Here is a 20,561-nt window from a genome sequence, read left to right as displayed (position 1 = left end):
CTGCAAGTGTCCCGGGGCCAAGTGAGCCATCCCCAACGTGGGAGGTTGAAACTACCCCCTAATCAACTGTCATCTTTCAGAAGCTTTGTGAAGACATGTGCTGTTAGAATGACAGGTGTGATGAGAAGGTTAATGACGAGTTAGGGAAGCTTTATGATTTGATACATGAACTAGAAGGGACGCAACAGATGAAAGGCCATAAAGCCAAGCAAAGTAAACTTACACAGAGTCTCCATACAGGCTTCTTGACTCACAGTGTGCAAAAAGGTACTTCAGAAGCAATTAAGAAGTCTGTTAACTGTCAGGTATTTATCAAACCAAACTAAAGATTCCACTAGAGTCCTGGTGAACATTTTTAGGAAGATGGATTTTTTTTTTTTTTGGCATATACCTGAGTTTTATTGAGCCATGATGGTAGTGGTCTTGGTAATATTGTCCTGTTAAATGATCGTTACATTTCTACCCAACTTGATAGCCTTTTCCTGCTTAAGAGAATACCTTAAAACTCCATAAAGGGCATAACTGAAATAAAATCTCTCTTAATAAATATATGAACTAGAAATCATGATTACTTGGTAGTGCTTTACTATGTCCATATGGCCACACAAAGCTACATTTCTTTTTTTTTTTTTAAGATTTTATTTATTTATTTGACAGACAGAGATCACAAGTAGGCAGAGAGGCAGGCGGGGACAGGTGGTGGGGGAAGCAGGCTCCCCGCTGAGCAGAGAGCCTGATGTGGGGCTCAATCCCAGGACCCTGGGATTATCACCTGAGCTGAAGGCAGAGGCTTTAACCCACTGAGTCATCCAGGTGCCCCCAAAGCTACATTTCTTGGGGAGCTTTTTGAACTGGTTCATAAAACTGGTCTTGAAACATTACCCATTTTGAATTTAGAGAATTTTAAAAACAGATTTCTTCCACAGATTCCAAGTGGATGTTATTTAAAAATTCTGCAATAATTGCAAGGTTTTCAAGTTCTTCTTTAATAGTGTTTTAGAAAAATAATTATGAGCTCATTTCTTCTACATTTTAATGCTAAAGGCTTTTCCAAAAGTATTACCATCTATTAAACCATATAGTTTGCTTCATAGCAAATAGATGCCTTCAAACCTTTGTTTTTAAATAGGATCCTAATAGGGACACCTGGGTGGCTCAGTCAGTTAAGCATCCAGCTCTTGATTTTGGTTCAGGTTATGATCTCAGTGTCCTGAGATCGAGCCCCGAGTCAGGCTCCCCTCTAGGCATGGAACCTGCTGAAAATTCTCTCTCTCCCTCTGGCCCTCCCTACATCCCTCTCTCTTTAAATAAAAGTAGATAAATAAATAAATAAATAGGATCCTAGTATTATTTGTGATTATTATTGAGTAATTTAATGCCTCATAGAATTTCCCTGAAGAGTCTCTAAAACTTCACTTTCATATGACCATGTTTTAAGTCTTTGACCAAGACATGTTCTATGAAAATTTAGTTCAGATTCTTAGCAGCCTTTTTACTAATTATCAAAACCCATGAAATCCATACTCTGCCTTTGTGAAATAATACAAACCACAAACAAAAATATGGCATCCATATTTAATTTGAGAGATTTTTTTGTGCCCCTTAGTGAAGCTATCTTGTATATCCCACTGCCATCCCCTTCTAAGGAGTGGTCTGAATTAGTTTTCGTTGTTCGTCTCCCATGGTTTTTAAACATTAGTTATAGATTAGAGCCATTTATGCTGTGTTTGGGTATCTTAGGTACTTTTACTGTGATAGAATTTTATACTTTTTAGCTTTTGTCATCATAAAAAGTATTATGTAAGCTTCCAGCCTCAGGCTAGCTGATGTTCAGTGCACTACACTGAAGGTACAATTGTCATCCAGTGCCTTCCCATTATTCCCATCCTCTGGCTATGTTTATAAATCAATATAATCTAGCATGGGCAAAATGTATAAAAGTGAATATACCCTGATAAAGAAAACAGAGTAATCCAAATGTTAAATTTAATCGCTAATGTTTTTGAAAAATATATCTCATAGGCAAAACAAGATGAAACAAATGAATGGTAGTAACTGTGAATGGAGAAGGGCCGTTGATGTTTTAGTCCCTGAAATGGCTCTATCCTACAGGTCCCTAATTATAGAACATAGATGCAGTGGTAATAATTAAGCCCACCTCCGTGGGGCGCCTGGGTGGCTCAGTCGTTAAGCATCTGTCTTCTGCTCAGGTCTTGATCCCAGGGTCCTGGGATGGAGCCCCGCATCAGGCTCCCTGCTCAGCAGGAGGCCTTCTTTTCCCTCTCCCACTCCCCTTGCTTGTGTTCCCTCGCTTGCTGCGTCTCTGTCAAATAAATTTAAAAAAAAAAAAAAAAAGCCCACCTCCTGACTTATACATGCTGACCTAAAAGAAAGAAGTTGTTAGTATTTCCAAATTTTCTAGGTTTTCTTCTTTATATTGGTTAGGCCATGGTAGTCACAGGAAAAGAAGAACATGACCTTTGTACAAGTGGAAATAATGTAGGCTATAATATTTTATATTTTGTCTGCTAAGAGAAAAACTGAGGGAAAATGGATGCTTTAACAGATTCTTTGTGTGTTTGCCTGAGTCTATTACTCACTCAGAAATTAAAAAAAAAAAAAAAAATCAAATGCCCTGGATGTATTCTTGCTGGTTAGGGAGACAGTGACTAAAATATGTTTTAAAATATTTACAAAGACTGGGGCACCTGGGTGGCTCAGTGGGTTAAGCCTCTGCCTTCGGCTCAGGTCATGATCCCAGGGTCCTGGAACTGAGCCCCGCATCAGGCTCTCTGCTCAGCGGGGAGCCTGCTTCCTTTCCTCTCTCTCTGCCTGCCTCTCTGCCTACTTGTGATCTCTGTCTGTCAAATAAATAAATAAAATCTTTAAAAAATATATATATTTACAAAGACTGACATACTCGTATTTTGCAGTTATATTTCAGCATTATGTAGTGGAGAATCCTGCACAGCAGCTCTAAAGCCTCCCTGTCTTTGGTATCATAGCATTTCCTTTTCCTACGTAACTTTCCAGTGTGTCCGAGACTGTCAGAAATGATAATTTGGGGAACAAAAACACTAGGTTGGTTTGGAAAATGCCAAGCTTCCGTCTCATCCCCAAGGCTTTAAGCACATTGCTTTTGGGGAGTTGTTATTTTTATGTAATTTGAACAGCACAGTTCGCCCCTGTTGACTTCCAGTATATATCATTCAGGGTGATGAAATTTTTCTTATAAATAAGCATAGTTAATGGAAGCGGGTGATCCCAACATATTTTCTTGCTTGCTTTCCTGCTCAACCATATGCTAAGCGTTCGCCATCCATAAATGCACCACTAGACCATCAGTCTTACGGCCATACATTGCCTATTAATGGATCTGTGATGATTTAGCTGACTATCCAGTGTTTGACCCATTTAGGTTATTCCTATTTTACTTTTTATTATTCTGATGAAAATGAAAAGTAGCAGTCCTTTTTAATTATGTTTACATGCTTCTCCAGTCCTTTTTTCCAAGCAAATTCCTGCGAGTGGGCATTTAAATCACAGCACAAATGATACTCCAGAAATCAGTGTCCATCGGGGCTAATTGAGAAGTGACTTCTTTTATCAATTGTGAATTTCTGAAAATCAAATGATATCTGGCCTAGTTCTGATGTAACTTTTATGGAAGGTGTCTACCTGTGTAATGAGGCCAGCTCTGCTGTCGCCACCCTTGAAATTCATGGGCCACTTAGAATCTCTTCCTGGTGGCATTGACCCGTGCTGCCTGTGGGACTGTGTCAGCAGCTGTCAATGCAAATCATCTAATTAACCTTCACGACCTGCCACCAAGCACACGGACATCATTTTCCTGGGTTTACTTACTTTTGCTCTTTCTGGTGCACACCTTTGCTGTTGCTACCCAAGCTCTTTTCTTCCCACAGGCTTAGATACTTGCAGATTCTTCGGCAAATGCTTTAGCATGTTTTGTGAAAATAAGAACACATGCATCTCTTCATATTTTCAGTTAAAGAGCACAGTGCAATATTTCCAATAATGCAATGTTCTCTCTTAACCATTTGCACCTATTCTGCTAAGAAGTATCAAGGCAAAGAAGAAAACTCAGATGTTCCTTGTAGGAAACGTAAGGTTTTGCATCTTGTGTCCCAATGGATTGCCCTCTACAAAGACTGGTTACATGAAGACGAACATTCAAAAATGTTCTTAAAGGTAATGTAAAACTTCAAGAAACTTCTCTGATTCCAAACAACTGATTTTATTTTCAGTTCTGTACTTCAAAAATCCTTTTGTAGGTGGCAGTCATGCAACTTTTTTGTCATATTCAAGCTGTGATTCAAAGGAAATATTAATTTGTTTTTATTTTTTTTAAAAGATTCTATTTATTTGAGAGAGAGAGAGTGAGTGAGCAAGAGAGATCACAAGCAGGAGGGTAGGGGAAAGAGGGAGAAAAAGACTCCCCACTGAGCAGGGAGCCTGATACAGGACTCGATCCCAGGACCCTGGGATCATGACCTGAGCCGAAGGCAGATGCTTACCTGATTGAGCCACCCAGGTGCCCCTGTTTTGATTTTTGAGGCCTGCTGTTCTATACATAAATAGAAATTTTTTTAATTGAAAATAATCCATTATGAAAAAAAAAATGTAGGCAGCCAGTTTTACGTTTGCTAATTTAAGGTTATTTTATATAATTCATGGGAATTTTGATTACAGATTAAATAGGTAAGGTAGATAAAACATACAAGCCGGGCTTGGGGCTCAATCCCAGGACTCTGGGATCATGACCTAAGCCCAAGATGCTTAACGGACTCAGCCACCCAGGTGCCTCAAAAATGAATGTTATTTTCAAAATAACTGGGTACTAAGATTCAGTCCATTTTTTTTCTTTCCAAGTGACGATGTGGGTATTATTTTTTTAATATAGAAAAGGCATGGGAATCTCAAGTAGCCTTCCAGGTGTCTCTAAGTTTAGCATCGACTACGTATGTCCCCTGACAGCTGTGAGAGAGCCACACAGTTGAGTGAGGGGCAAGGAGGCGGAATCCCACCTAGGATCTCACTGGTACTGGTTTAACCCCCTGCATGATCCTTCATTCCACCTGTTCCTCAGCAGGTTAACTGTTGTGCTAGTCCTAGTCCTGACAAGATAGGCATTTCAGCCACCATTTTTCTTTCTCCCCCTGCCCCCCAGACCATATACAGGAACGTACTGGATGATGTCTATGAATATCCAATACTTGAAAAAGAACTGAAAGAGTTTCAGAAGATACTTGGAATGCACCGTCGCCAGTGAGTACCTACACCTTTCTGTATTACAGTTAATAAAAGAAAGTAGCAAAGGTGATAGAATTTGAGTGTCTTACAAAGTTCATCTTGAACACTTTGAATCTGGGATCCCTTGATTCCTTAGCTTTTCTAGTAGCAAATTGTGTATTTTGCTTTTATATCAAAATGAATGAACACAATATCAAGCTTATTGGCTATTTTTTTCCACTTACATGCCGATTTTTTATTTTTTTATTGACATATAATGTATTATTAGCCCCAGGGGTACAGGTCTGTGAATCATCAGGCTTGCACAACTCACAGCATTCACCATAGCACATACTCTTCACAGCGTCCATAACCCAGCCACCCCATCCCTTCCATCCCCCACCCCTGTAGCAACCCTCAGTTTGTTTCCTGAGATTATGAGTCCCTTATGGTTTGTCTCCCTCCCAATCCCATCTTGTTTCATTTTTTCCTCCCTTCCCCTATGATCCTCTGCCTTGTTTCTTAAATTCCACGTATCAGTGAGATCATATGATAATGGTCTTTCTCTGACTGACTTATTTCACTTAGCGTAATACCTTCTAGTTCCATCCACTTCATTGCAAATGGCAAAATTTCATTTTTTTATGGCTATTTTTTTAACACTGTTTGATACGATAGAAACCAACAGAGCCAGAACAACCTGGATACATAAAAACAATTCTTTAATAAATTATTATTTAATTTTAAAAGTGTAAATATTTAACTTGTCATTTGGGGGGATCATAACTGTCTCTTTCAGCCAGTCATGAAGCATTTTTAAAGCTCCATCTTATGGATTCCCTGGGGTTTCTTTATCAATTTAGAAAGATTAAAGAAAACCATTTACTCCCTGACTTTTGGTATGTGTAAGTATCCCCAGGGTATCTCTCATTAGTCTTTCAGATTGCCAGCACCTGATTGACCACTAATTCTCCTTACTAATATTGGTGAATGAAAACATGAGGTAATTATTCAGTTTTCAGATAGAGCTGCAAACTTAATCTGAAAGGAAAAACTATTCTCTGATTTGCAGTGTACTTTCTATTTAGTAAACATGAAATGTACATGTTGTCAAGTTGTGAGAAATTTCTATGAAGATTTCAGCAGTCACAGAGGCACTTCTTGTAGAAAGTGTTAATTTAGGCCTTTCAGATGACTAATTTGAGACTTCAGGCCTGACCTAATTTTAGTAAAGAGAGATCCTATTGCAAATTAAATGTCTATATAAATTAATTTTAGGGCACAAACAAATCATGTAACAGCTTTAGTCCTCAGTCATGAAAATCACATTTAGAAATTCAGAAATGAGATGCAGTATGGGACAGTGTTAGAAATAAAGTTGGGAATTTGGGTGATGTTCCTTTGTCACGGTCTACACTGTAATAAGTTCTCAGCACCTAAGATGAGTATGAAAATGTGAACAAATAAATGAAACAGGAAAGAAGAGAGACAGCCTTTACATCAAAATAATCCCCCACGTAGAAGTTGGTCTTTGCTATAAGGCAGGCCCAGTGACCCTTGGGAAACTTTAATTCATGGCTTAATGCATTTATATGCATTCAGTACATTAATGAAACTTAATACATCCCATTTTAAAAACTCAAATAAAATGGGAAATAATAGATTGAAATAAGAAAGTGATATAAGATACGGCTTTTGCCTCTTTGGTGAAAGATTATGAGTTATCTCTAGATTCTAGAAAAAGGTTTGAGCTGGGGACCTACAGAACGTCCCCTACTTCCACCATACACAGAAACATTCTGGAAAAGTTGTGCCTTGGTTAACTTAACCATCTGAATACCAAGAATTTCACCCAATCTATCAGTATATGAGAAAACTCAAGAGTTTCTGTGGACTGACTAAACCTAGTTCTTCCTTCAGCACTCACTTTCTGTGCATAGAAAGTAAAATATACCCATTGAGCAGAGAACATCTTTTCTTCCTCATTCAGTCGAAACCCAGAGCCCAAGGTGAAGGGTGTTATACATAGTGACCTAATGAATACCAGGTTTTATCTTTCTGAAAAGCAAAAACATCTGCCCAGTGCCTGAAAATTAATTTTCTGTGACAATCACTGCATTATTCGGGGTTTGGGACAAAGACTGACTACTTTTCCTTTTCCTTTCAGCACTGTAGATGAATATTCACCACAAAGGAAGGTGAGGCAGACTTTTCTCTATCCGAAATGGGGCCGTCAAGTTGGGAGACCTTGCTTGGCCTCAGTCGGCCTTTCTTCATAATTAAAATAAATCCTGCCTCCAGCCGACTAGGGGCAGTCGGGGAAGCCAGGGGCTGTGGCTTACGTGGATTTCACGGCTTCACTTCACCTTGCCTGTGCTGCTGTAGATCCAGATCAGACGCTGGCCACGTGCCCTTGACTTGACATTCTGCATATTTTTGGAAACTCAGAGTTTCTCCAGTGTTCTCAGAGTGATATAAATTTGAATTTGAAACATTGATGCAAAAAAAAAAAAAGAAAGAAATACAGGCAGGAACCTTGACTGCAAGGGTGAGGAAGTCTAATAATAAGCAAAAGGTTTGTACTTTTCAACCCGACAAAAAGGGAAAGAAGGAGTGTGTTTCCTATTCACCTTGAAGGGGAAATGCAAAATGAGGTGTCAGGCACACGTTTCGTAGAAGCTCATCTATCAGGTGGATAATCATAATGAATAATGTACTTATTTCCCTTAAGCGAGTCCTGGTGCTACAGCAAAAGCATGCAACCATCTAAAGTTGCTTTGTTCCAAAGCGTGGTTAATGTTGGGATATCTCTCTCTGGAGAAGAATCTGTGGGTGTTTGTAGTAGCCAGAGGTTCAGAATCAGGCCAATACTCTCCAGCATGTTGCAGGGAATAATTATAGGAGCTTTTTGCCTGCTCCTGGCTTTGGCCAAGGTCTCCTGTGTTGCTCAGCATCTTTACCTCCACATGCATGAATAGAGGCAACTCCCTATTTAGTCCTCTAAAATTGGGTGGGTGGATTTCATATTTTAAAAAAGTGAAAGAAAGAAAAATTGGCTAGCTCTTTTGGAACATGTTGTAAACAGCTGTGGTTTTCCAAAGGGCAGGAATGCATTCATTCATTGTTCTCTTTCTCACTTCTCACAGAATAAAGCCCTTTTCCACCAATTCAGTCTTAAGGAGAACTGGCTCCAGCATAGAGGAACCATGACTGAAACAGAGGAAAGTGAGTGTCATTTTAATGAGGGTTTGGGGTAGGTGGAGTCGCAGTTAATCACCCTCATTCTCCAGCATTAACACATCAGCCTGCCTTGGAACATTTCCAGCCATCACAGCCCTGTGACCTGTGTCGAGCATGTTCACACCCAATATGATGGTCGTTATTTTCTTGCTTCGAGTGTGGCCATTTTCTTCACCCTACACCAGTGTCTCAGGGGCCAAGGGTGTTTCTGATTGGGAAGGGAGGAAAGAAAACTTGAAACAAGAGCTTCTTTACTTTCTCAAGGAGAGGTGCAGCATTGCCAGGAAGGTACTACCTGTTCCTCTTGGCTGCTTTCTCCCTTGATTGGTCAGCTCACTATCTGGGACTGACTGGAAAGCCCATTAAAGCCAACATGCGTGGCTTTGGCGGGGTCGTCCCTGAGATGCAGAGAAGAGACTCTTGGCAAGAAGAGCAGAAGGACAGGAGTGTGGCAAAAATCCCCCTGCAAGACAGTGCTTCGTGCCCAGTCCTCCTGCCCTCTGTCACCACTCCCCAAAGCTCCTCAGTCAGCACTCTCCAAAGCTCCCGGGTGGTGACAGGGCTCGGGACCCACTCTGAAGATGCTTACCCAGTAGGGGTGGGGGAGGGTAGATAACCTTTAGCCCCATGAAGGTGCTGCCTTCTATGTTACTCCCTTGTAACAGAGCAGGAAATGATTTCCTTCTGTGTGCATAAAGGTTGAGTCAAGTGCAGAGCCTGGGGAAACACAACAATGGAAACATTCATGCTCTTGTGACTAGGAGGTTTCTCTTAGAGCCCACCTCTCTGTCTGGGCTGAAATTCTAAGTGTGAACCCTTCCTGTCTGCTCTGCTTCTCACATACTTAAACAACAAAGTGTCACACCCAGGCTTCTGCTGCTGCACAGTGTTTCTGGAAGCTGGGAAAGAAATGATCTTACCTCCTAATTCCTTAGTTGCCGACCCTCTAGGCTGATTTGTCTTACAGTTTAACCAGATAATTTCCCAAGCTGAGTTACAAAGAGTGGAAGTGTTTTGAGACCCCTAGCCTCTTTTTGTTCATCTGTCTATTAAGCGGGTTTTAAGCTTTCCTCATATTCAGTGGTTTGTGCACTGGATCTTGTCTTGCTCAAAAATTTTATTTTTCTGTGGAAGCAAAAAAGCTTTTGTTGCCTCTCACATGTCTGTTGACAACATATAAAACAACTGTTTGTTAGATGCTATTGTTTTAGTGACATACTGAACCAAACCAAGACCAAAATATTGTCCGTGCCTTCCGGTGGCGTTTACTTTGAGGTTCCTACACGTAAATGCATTTTTCTTTTGCCTCATCTACCTTTCTGTGGGAAGCATCCTGGGTTTATTTTGGGGGGCCATTTAAATTGCATGTAAGATTTCTCTAGGAACTGCACTCCCCTTTTGTTTTTTAATTTTTTTGCAACATGGCAGAGAAGAATAAGTATATTATCTTTTTGAAAGAAGCTAGTATTTTATAATTCAAAGTAGCTGCTGTAAGAAACTATATCAGTTATCTCCACTGCTATTTAACAGTTTCTGCTCTCAAATCATGAAGAAAATTTTTTCCAGGACCCGGAGTCACCCCGGTAGTGATGATGTCCTAGTTATAATTATTTGCACTGCAGACAACAAAAAGGATATTAAAAGGGCTAGAAATGTGCCTTCTCTTTGGAAACCAAACTCACCCGCATCTTGATCAGGGACATCATTATTTAATGATCAAGATGCCTGAACACAAAAACCATGGCAAACGGGCAGATTTTTTATATAAGCTTAAGAGAGCTCCAATAGCATAATGTGGTGTTCCTGATTGACCCAACAGTGACTGTCTGGAAATGGAGTGTAAAATAAAAATTTATGAGTGAGATATCATAATATAGTGCTTTGGGAAATCTCAGTAACCCTCAAAGAAGGGACTCAGAGCTGTAAGTTATGTACCCTCCCCCGCACCCCATCCCCCTGTGTCGTGGTCAGGCTGTCTCCACCGGGAGCACATGGCTTTCATGACATAGGTCTCTCATTCCAGTTTGGGAAGCCTAAATCCTTGGTGCACTCATTCACCAGCTTTGTAACGTCTGTATCTCCCGTGTGGCCAAGCACCTGTTTCTCTATGGATGCCCTCAGGCACCCAAGCTCAGACATAAATATGTAAATCAAGTTGTGTAAGTTTTATACTGAAGAGAATAGGCTGATGGATGCCTTCATTTGGAAATGTCTGTACCTCATGCCCCCAGTTCCCTATTGACTAACGATTCTTGTGTTGTATGCAGTCTTTTGCCACGTGTACATAACGGAGCACTCCTATGTCAGTGTGAAGGCCAAAGTTTCCAGTACAGCACATGAGATCCTGAAAGTTGTGGCAGAAAAGATCCAGCATGCAGAAGAGGAGCTGGCTCTGGTGGCTGTCACATTCTCTGGGGGTAAATTGTCTTCTGTCCTGGAATATTAATCTTTCCCCGGATCGCCTCTGAGAGGAGGAGAGTCGACATTTTTATAGAGTAAACGCACGGTTTGTCCCTTCTGGGTCCGCAGCTGGGTGACCACAGTAACAATAAGAAGCTGCCTAGCAGAGGCGTTTCCATGACAACAGCTGGATACTGTGGGATCCTGAATTTCCTCCCCAAGAACAGAATAAAGGGCCATGCCAGTGTTTTGAAATATATTATAAAGCTTTTCATATTTTATACTCTAGATAAGCCTTCTACTTTCATATTTAAATTAACTTGGGAAATTGCTAAAGGATGAAATTACTTTAGGAAGGAAAAAGAAAGACAGCCTTGAACTAGTCATATTGCTGGCTGACAGTTTAATACTTAAAAAGACTCCCCGTTGAAGGAAATAAAAACTCCAATAAGCTGAAAGCTCGCAGGCTGTGTTCGTTCAGGTGGACATGGGGAGTGAGGTCTGGTTATAGCTTTTTCTTCTGCTGGGCCTTATTTATCCTCAGAGAATGGTTTATTGTCTGTTTTGAATAAGATCACACAGATTACAAGCTGACACTATTGATCTACGTGACCTGAACGGACCCCTTCGTTTTCACTGGGGCCTGTCAGATCTCAATGTTGCTGGCCTCCTTTTTGGCTTACAGTCTTTATTTAATATCTCATTAACCCTGAGAAAAATACAAAGAAAGTGACTTAGCATCAGTGGTTGAAAAATGGGAGTACTGTGTGAACCAATCAACCAGAGATGGGGCGAGAGGGAGAGGGGGGAGCAGATAACCAGCGTTCCTGTTTACCCTTTGTTACCAGGCTAGGGGAAGGAGGAGCAGATCAGAATTTAACTTGGTGTTAAAGCATTTCTGACAGAAGCAGGTAAAACAGTCCTATAAACGAGCAGATTACATATGCAAACTGCCTAGCCTCTCTCCCTGGCCCTCATGAGAGTCTCTCCTCCCTCTCAAGGGGCCCTAATTGTGCATCCCATCAAAACATTATCTAGAGAAAAAGAGCAAAAGTGGAAGAAACGTCTGGACTACATGAATTTTAACGTGTTGAATTTTTAATAAAATATTTCAGGCATTCCAGATAGATATGACTAATGTGTATTATTTTTAATTTTAAGTGACCAAAAATATTAAGTAATTCTAAATAATATTACACTTCATCAAAACCATCATTTGCCTCTCAATACAGTACCGTTATAGAAAGTAGTCATTGGGTCCCCACTGTGGAGGAGGAAGGACCCTGAGAGAACTTGGTAGCACACCTGAGACCCCTCTCCCTTGGGGCTGACTCCAAGTCAGCCCAGAGCCACGCTTGAACCTGGAGAGTAATGAGTAGCTGTTTTACTACCCAATATCTATTTGATGGCCATGAAATACCATTTTTACACTCTATTAAATTAGATTCATCAGGGAGGCCAATGTTGTTCTAATGTGTATATACTCATTGCTAATCTTCTCTAGAAATATCAGCTTATCTCTTGAATTATCCCACAGATTTGGATATGTGCCATCATTTCCCAACAATTAGTACTTTTATCTGCTAAGAACCTTTCCGCCCATAGCTTAATAGCCTCCAAACAATAATGTGCTATGAAGAAAAAGAAGGAAAAAAAGTTTAATGTATTCCTTGCTCTAGTTACCTAATTTTCAGTAAATAATCTTTTAAAAACTACTTCAAAATGAAATTACAGTGAGATCTACTCTTATTCTCTTTTTGTCAAAAAAAGTTTAAAGATATTGCAAATGTGGTAGGTTTTGTGGATTTTTCTAAAAGGACTGGGGCTGTTATCCTCATGGCTTTCAGTAGGTTTCTAGCTGTTTTATACCCAGAGTAGGTGTAATGTATGTAGCAACAGAAACCTACCTCCCTATAGTTTTTCAGAGTTTAAAATTCTATGAGCTTTAACTTTTAGAGTGTAGTGACAAACCTGAAAATAAGAAAAAAAAATATTTCCCAGAAAATGGAAAAGTTACTGTCAGAAAGTCATGGCATTTTATTCTGTAGCAAGGGCGGAATGGCTCTTGTAAATTCCGATGTAGGGTAGACATGAGCACGCACAGGGCTGCAAGAAATTGTAGCTAGAGAAAGAGGGAGGAGCGATGGAAGAACTTCAGAGCCCAGCCGTGTAGGACCATTTACCACACACGTCAACGGCCTGACATGAAAGTGCTATTGATCTTTATAATGCTGGGCCATGAAGAATATATTAGATTATCATTTGTGTACTCTGTATTAAGCAGAAATGTTCAAAACAAAATTTGGCCTTTGAACTGATTAAGTTATCTAGAAGAAGATACATGGAATATAGTATTCCCCAAACATGCTAGGTAGCTAAAAGGCTGACTTAGAAGCTGATTATGTTACAGTGCAATAAACTTGAGGGTTAGTTTAGTCAATTCGTATCTGTAATCCGTAGTTTGGAGGAGGACATTTTTCTACAAAGAAGGCTATTGTGTTATAAGAGCACTCCAGTGATGGTAGAAAAATGGCTGAGGGATAGGAATAATTTGTAATAAGGGAAATAGAAGAATACATGAAAAACACTCGGCTTTTCCAGTGGTCAAGAAATTTAAAATAAACCGAGAAATCTATTTTTGGTTTTAGCTAAATAGCAAACTTACCACCAGGAATGATCGGTATTGGTCAGTATAAGAATTTGAAAGCAGTTTGGCAGTTTGTATCAAAAACTTTTTAAAAATATTCATTCCCCTTTGATCTAGTAATTCCATTTCTGGGAATCTATTTATAAAAATCATGTATGAGCAGCCAACGATTTATGCATTAAGATGTTGACTTCAGCAGTATATATTACGGCTGCTATAATAATAGATCCCATTTATCAAGCCCCTATTAAGTACCAGACCCTGTGCTAGTATTTGCATATATTTTGCCATCTAATTAATATGACAAAAACATTGGAAACTATTAAATTGGTCAGCAATAGAGGAAAGATTACATGATGGTATAATGGACTGTTACGTAACCAGTTAAACATGATATACATAGTTAATTTTGACAAGTGGATAAGTACTTATAATAAAATCAGAATATAAAACCACATATGGAATAACTACAAATGTATATGTAGGTATCCATACTAATTATGAATGCATATGTGTAAGTAATTGCAATTATATGTTGTAGGTGTGGATGTCATTTACACACATTAACATCAAGAGCAGAATAAAAACATACCCAAATATTACCAACATTACCATCCTATGGTTATCTGAAAGTGATGGGATTTTTTTTTTTTAAGATTTTATTTATTTATTTGACAGTGAGAGAGAGAGAGAGAATGCAAGCAGGGGAAGTGGCAGACAGAGAGAGAGGGAGACGCAGGTTCCCCGCTGAGCAAGGAGCCCAACATAGGGCTTGATCCTAGGACCCTGGGATCATGACCTGAGCCAAAGGCAAACTCTTAACCTACTGAGCCACCCGGGCAACCCCAAGTGATGGGATTATGAGTGACTTTTACTTTTTGCTCTAAACTGTTCTGTGTTCTAAAAAATGACTAAATATTACAAGAAGGAATTGCAAAAGGCTTCCACTCTGGATATTGAGCAGTGATGTCCATGGTCCCATTGGTGCCATTGAACAGAGTATGCAGATCTGAATTAAATCTGCATTCTATTTGCTTTTAAATATTTTTCTTTGGCAGTTTTCACTCTTTAGGTATACTGTGCATGCCTACCACTGTTCTCGTGTTTCTCATTACTTTTTTTTTTTTTTTTAATAAAGAAAAGCATGAACTTCAGCCCAATGACTTGGCCAGCTCCAAATCCCTTGAAGCATCAGGTCGGATATATGTCTACCGAAAAGACCTAGCTGACACTTTGGTAAGGACTTTTAGCCTTTACTTGAAACACTGATGGCAGACTAAAGTTATATTTTTGTATGTTTTATAATGAATGTTAGAAAAACACATCAAACTACTTCCTCCTCTAGCCAGCAATACACCTGGCAAGCAACACTGCCTTTGCAAATCAAAGACAGGTACACCTTGAGGAATCCTAAGCCTTCCTAAGTCAGAGCCTGCTTCTCTTGGGCCTCTGACATAGGGGATGTGAGAGAAGTGACCCCCCCCCTCCCCATTAATCTTAATTCCATTCCTTCTTTTTTGGTGGATATGAGGCGATCAATCTGAGAAATGTACCCTGTGCAAATTTAGGGGGAAAGAGACTCTGTATTGTTTCCATCTCTCTGGCACACTTTGATTGTACTGTTCACTGGAAGAAAGGGACAATTATCAGCCTTCCCTGTGTAAGATCAGCTCATAACAATGGTGTACGGGTTGCTGATGAGGAGTAAGAGTTGGAAGAAATGTAGAACCCGTGCTGTAAGTTACTTTCATTTTAAATGTAAGAACATTTACGCCTAAGCAGATGACTTGTCATTATTACCTTCCTAAAAACCTCAGCCTTGTGGTTGCTTTCTGCGTGGTAGGATCAGGCCTCAGACCCATATCCGTAAATAGCAGGTCCTGCCAGATGGTGATGGTATCCTCTAGAGACATGGTCCTAGTCTGTTTCATGGAGCCGTCACTGGCATGGTTCTTTCTAGGTGACTCCTGTTGTGTTTATAATTGAGGAATGTACATACCACATGGGTTAACCAAAACTGCTTATGATAAAAATATTTTATGTAAAATTATCTACAAGTATCAGCCTACCAGAATACTAATCTTTGTCACTTTTGGCACTTACTACCACTTAGGTGCTGGGTAATTTACCTACGGTATCTTATTTAACATTCCCAGTGACCCTGTGAAGTTCAGAGAGGCAGAGTCCTTTACCGTAGCTTCCAGCAGCCAAGGAAGGGGAAGTGCTAGGACTCCAATATTATTGGCCTCAGAAGGTCTTGCACATTCCTTTCATTTGTATGTGATGAGGGAGCAAAGCAGAGGGAAACCTGCCTGACTCCAGCCTCTCTGTTTTGGAGTGTCCTTCAGCAGGTCACAGGTCCCGTGTCTGTGCATGACGTAATTCGTAATTCCGTCAGTGAACTGTTACCACCCAGCATCCTTTCCTTAAATAGACAGTGAGACTGGCTTGGCCTTAACCCTCCCTAGGGAGGAGGACAATCTACCCTCTGGCTTCCTTGGAGCTCCTGGGTGATGGTGGAGACTCACACTCTTGCCTTCCACGCCCTCCTTCCTCACGCTACCCACAGACTTCTTTGCAGTTCCCTGCTACGCACGCCCCGTGCGCTCTCCAACCGCCAACCAGGATCAGCTCCAGAAGAGCAGAAGGCAGGCCTGAGCAACGTCCTAGTGCAGGACATAGGGGCTCGGAAGTATGTTCCCGGATGAGCCAGGTGCCATCCTGTCCTCAAGTGTTTCTACCACCAGCTCTGCATGCTGCCTGAGAATTCCCTGTTGGAGTCCTAGCTTTCAGCGTTTTATCTCCAAAAGATTGCAGTTGAAACGGAATATTGTAAGGGCAGGAGAGATAACGTGGGGAGCCAGTAGCCCCCATTCCACTTACGTATAGATGAGTTGCTCTTCTCAGAAGGCAGGAGTTAGAGCCCTGAATGAAAGGGTAGAAAAAAAGAAAGTGTTTGATGGAGAGGGCCCTAGACAGCCTTGGGTACCCAGAAGGCAGTACCAGGGCAAGGGGTACATTTAGGGAGAAAAAGCAGGAAGGGTAAAAAGCCAACTGAAAATATCCTTTCATCTCCAAATTAGTATGCAGAGATTTATGTCCATCCTCCCAGCTCTTGGCTCTCCCACTGAATGCCTGCAGAGTAGTGTGGCATCTGTCTGGTTCCAGACTAATCAGGCCGCAAGAAACGTGAGCTTTCCTTCCCCCCCAGCCCCACTCAGTATTTGCACACGCGTTATTTCAGTCCGCCCTCATGGAGCTCCCCCTTGTGTCCCACCCGGGGCTACAGGGACAATTTGTAACTTGACCTGCGCTGAAAAAGTCTGTGGAGAAGCTCTGGGAAGATCTTTTGTCATTTGTTTTTTTTGTTTTTTTCTTCAAGTTAGGAAACCTTTTCATAACAGTAAAACTTGTGAAGTGCTAATAATTTTACAGTTTTGAAAGAGGAATTAGGGGCACCTGGGTGGCTCAGTCATTAAGCGTCTGCCTTTGGCTCAGGTCATGATCCCAGGGTCCTGGGATCTAGCCTGGCATTGGGTTCCCTGCTCAGCAGGAAGCCTGCTTCTCCCACTCCCACTTGCCCTGCTTGTGTTCCCTCTCTCACTGTGTCTCTCTCTGTCAAATAAATAAATAAAATATTTAAAACAAACAAAAGAACAACAAAAGAGGAATTAATATTTGGAATCTCTTCATCCTGTCATGTAATTGATTTTTGCAAAGTCCCATTCTTTTTTCTCCAAGTTATTAATAATTTTAATATCATTAACTACTCAAATCCAACCCTTCAAATGGGAGAATTTTTTTTCAAGTAAATGCTTAGCCAACATGGGGCTCAAACTCACAATCCCAGACCATGTGCTCTACTGACTGAGCCAGCCAGATGCCCCTGGAGAATTTGTACTTTAATTAGAAAATATCAAATATTTTGAAAAGATGCCAGATAATTTTTAATAAATTAAACAGTGACAAAATATTTAAAGTTTTGGTGACATTTAAGGAAGTGCCATTACCAGACTCGTACCTCTTTGTGTAGGTAAAGCAACAGATACTTGAAATAATCATCCACCATGGGGCATAAATGAAGTAACTTTTATTTTTTATTTCTTATTTAAATTTTTATCACTTCCCACAGGCATTTTAATAAAATTTGTAAATGTGTGTCTGGGATGAGGCTCGTTAAACGTATTTCCTGTGAAAACCATGTCTGTCTTTATTGAAGTGCACCATGACATTTCTTTTGTTTGTTTTTATACTAACCTGCTGGCACACTAATTCTTACCAGAAGCCAAAGTGATTTCAGGGCTTTCGCTTTCATTACGCTGTCTGCTGGGGCAGTGTTTTATAATCAGATCTGTGGATGCGTGCACGTGTGGTGGGGGGAGGGGCGGGCTAACTCACTGAAGTATCATTGATCACATTCTACCGTTTCCAAGGCTGTTTCCCAAATTGGTTGTAACTCACCAAAGATGAACAGACCAGGAAAAATATTAAGTGCACTCAGACAAGATTACTTTCCTAATCTGGGCTTCTAGTGGCTTTCTGTGGTCAGCCAGTTCAGTGCCAAACATTTGGGAATTATTGAGGATCCTTTTGCTTCTGTCTGTTGGTTTAGAACCCATTTACAGAAAATGAGGAATCACAGCAAAGGTCGATGAGGATTTTGGGAATGAACACTTGGGATCTTGCTCTGGAATTAATGAATTTTGATTGGAGTCTCTTCAATTCGATTCATGAGGTAAGTAAGGAGTGAAAAGATAAAATAAATGCTAGTGCTATTTTAACTTTGCCTTCTTTTTTTTAAATAGATTAAATCATAGTTGAGATAGTTGAGATTTTATTTATTTATTTGACAGAGAGAGAGAGTGAGAGAGGGAACACAAGCCGGGGAGTGGGAGAGGGAGAAGCAGGCTCCCCACTGAGCAGGGAGCCTGATTCGGGACTGGATCCCAGGACCCCAGGATTATGACCCAAGCTGAAGGCAGATGCCTGATGACTAAGCCCCTAACTTTGTATTTTTTTAAAAGAGTATTTGTACATGACTCAGTTTTAAGAAGATCCATCATCTCGTGCTGTAGTTCTGCTTAGGATGCCATAGCCCAAAAGATATTTGGGGACTTAAATACATTCAATAAAAACCTAGGAAAGTCAGAATACATGATCATGCTTTATGTGCTCCTAATATAATCATATGTGTACTATAGTATAAAAATGCTATATTTTTATATGTTTGAATACTTATGTATTTGCATAATTATGAAGCTCTAATGGAATTGAAAAGCCATTTTACATTTGATAACTTTGATATTGATACTTAATTATTTTCTATAAAGTTCATGGTTTTGTACAGAATTATATTTATGCACGTACACATACAGTCATTCTTTTCCTCTAGAACGTTCTATACATTTAGACTGTGCTGCGAGACTTAAAGTACTTTCTTGAAACTTTGGAGATAGACTTCAAATCTTTATGTCCGTCACCCCTCCCTTTGAAGACAGCTTAAACATTTATAAAATGATAGAGTAGGGGCAAAATGCTACTGACAATTAAGGAGTAAATGTAGCCAGTGGAAGGGCTCACAGGAATCAGGAGATGAAAAATGAGATCGCTCTGTGCAACTGTGTGTTGCCTTTGCTTTGCCATGTAGTGACATTTTTCATTACAAACAGCCTTTCCTTCTGAAGAAACTCATGCCCAACTTGGGGCCTGAGTTCTCCTTTCAGTTTGGAGTGTCTTGTAAATGTCCTCCTCAGAAAAATGCCCACATTGTAATCTAAATCCAAGCAAGTAGTGAATTCCTTCGAGCTAAATGATGTGCGTCTTACGAGATGTGACTGGAGCAGGCAGTGTCACTGCTTGTACTGCTTTCTCAGGGGAGCGGGGGGCCCCTCCTGTGAAGTGCACACACCCCTTCATTTAAAAACACATCCCTTCTGTTGCTCTGCATATGACCAGTCTGGATAAAGAGTGGCTGGTCTTGCTCCATTTTGTAAGTTTTGGACCTTTCCCTGATCTCACTGTCTTTCTATTCATGATTTTACTCTGTCTTTTATCCATGGTTCTCAAAGAGTGGGTACCCAGACTAACATCAGCAGCACCACCTGGGGGCTTGTTATAGACACAGGTTTGGGGTCCCACCGCAGACCTATTGAAGGAGAAAATTCAGGGGCTGGGGCCCAGAGAGCTGCTGTAACAGGCCTCCAGGTGATCCTGATTCACTCTACAATCAGAGAACCCTCGTGGAGAGAACCTACCTGTACTAGTGACAATCATTTCCACTTACTTTTGCCAGTACACCAAGTTCAGGAAGTTTGGATTTGATTCAGCCTGTGATTTAAACTTCAGAACTTCTTAGAGTTTCATGTAAAACTGTGTCATCTGCACATTCTAAAAATAACATTTTTTGTGAGGATTCTAAGTGAACGTTATTTCACAAGGCGTCTCTAACCCTTCATTGCTTCCAGTTGGATCTATTGTTATGTTCTCATGACACATGATGAGAGTGGCCACCTGAGGCAGCTCTTAACCATGACTGACTTTTGTATCAGCTTGTCTCACTAAAATAAATGATGTGCGCCTATCTTCCTGCAGCAAGAGCTGATCTACTTCACGTTTGGCCGACAAGGCAGTGGGGAGCACACGGCGAACCTCAGCCTTCTCCTGCAGAGATGCAATGAAGTCCAGCTCTGGGTGGCCACGGAGGTCCTGCTCTGCAGCCAGCTGGCCAAGCGAGTTCAGCTGCTGAAAAAATTCATCAAAATCGCTGCGCAGTGAGTTTCCGATGGTGACTAGTGCAGTTCTTCTGGTCTCCTTGAGAGAGCCCATTTTTTTCCCCTTTGTGATGATAAGAGGGGTTGGGAGGTAAAAGTAAAATACAGAGTGAAGTGACCAAATGATTGAAAAGGTCTGTTCTGGAATATTTATGTCTTTGCGTGTGAAGGGCTTACACTTTGCAGTCAGTGTCAATACCAGACTCGGGCCCTCTGCTCTGTGCTGCGGAAAGAGTGAGCAGCCAGCACACACA

General features: G+C 40.7%; 1 protein-coding gene across 1 annotated transcript in view; it reads left to right on the top strand.

Moving 5' to 3' along the window:
- RAPGEF5 (Rap guanine nucleotide exchange factor 5) overlaps positions 1–20,561 on the top strand; it is a 223,467-nt gene that overhangs the window by 176,913 nt on the left and 25,993 nt on the right. Inside the window, exons 13-20 of the mRNA XM_080818603.1 lie at positions 4,065–4,209; positions 5,189–5,286; positions 7,418–7,448; positions 8,397–8,475; positions 10,758–10,907; positions 14,676–14,773; positions 18,150–18,272; positions 20,129–20,307. Coding sequence (XP_080674729.1) covers positions 4,065–4,209; positions 5,189–5,286; positions 7,418–7,448; positions 8,397–8,475; positions 10,758–10,907; positions 14,676–14,773; positions 18,150–18,272; positions 20,129–20,307 — 903 coding nt within the window. The remainder of the gene's footprint in view (positions 1–4,064; positions 4,210–5,188; positions 5,287–7,417; positions 7,449–8,396; positions 8,476–10,757; positions 10,908–14,675; positions 14,774–18,149; positions 18,273–20,128; positions 20,308–20,561) is intronic.

Source organism: Martes martes (assembly GCF_963455335.1).
Source record: "Martes martes genome assembly, chromosome: 11".
Taxonomy (NCBI): Eukaryota; Metazoa; Chordata; class Mammalia; order Carnivora; family Mustelidae; genus Martes; species Martes martes.
This window is presented reverse-complemented; position numbering and strand designations above follow the sequence as displayed.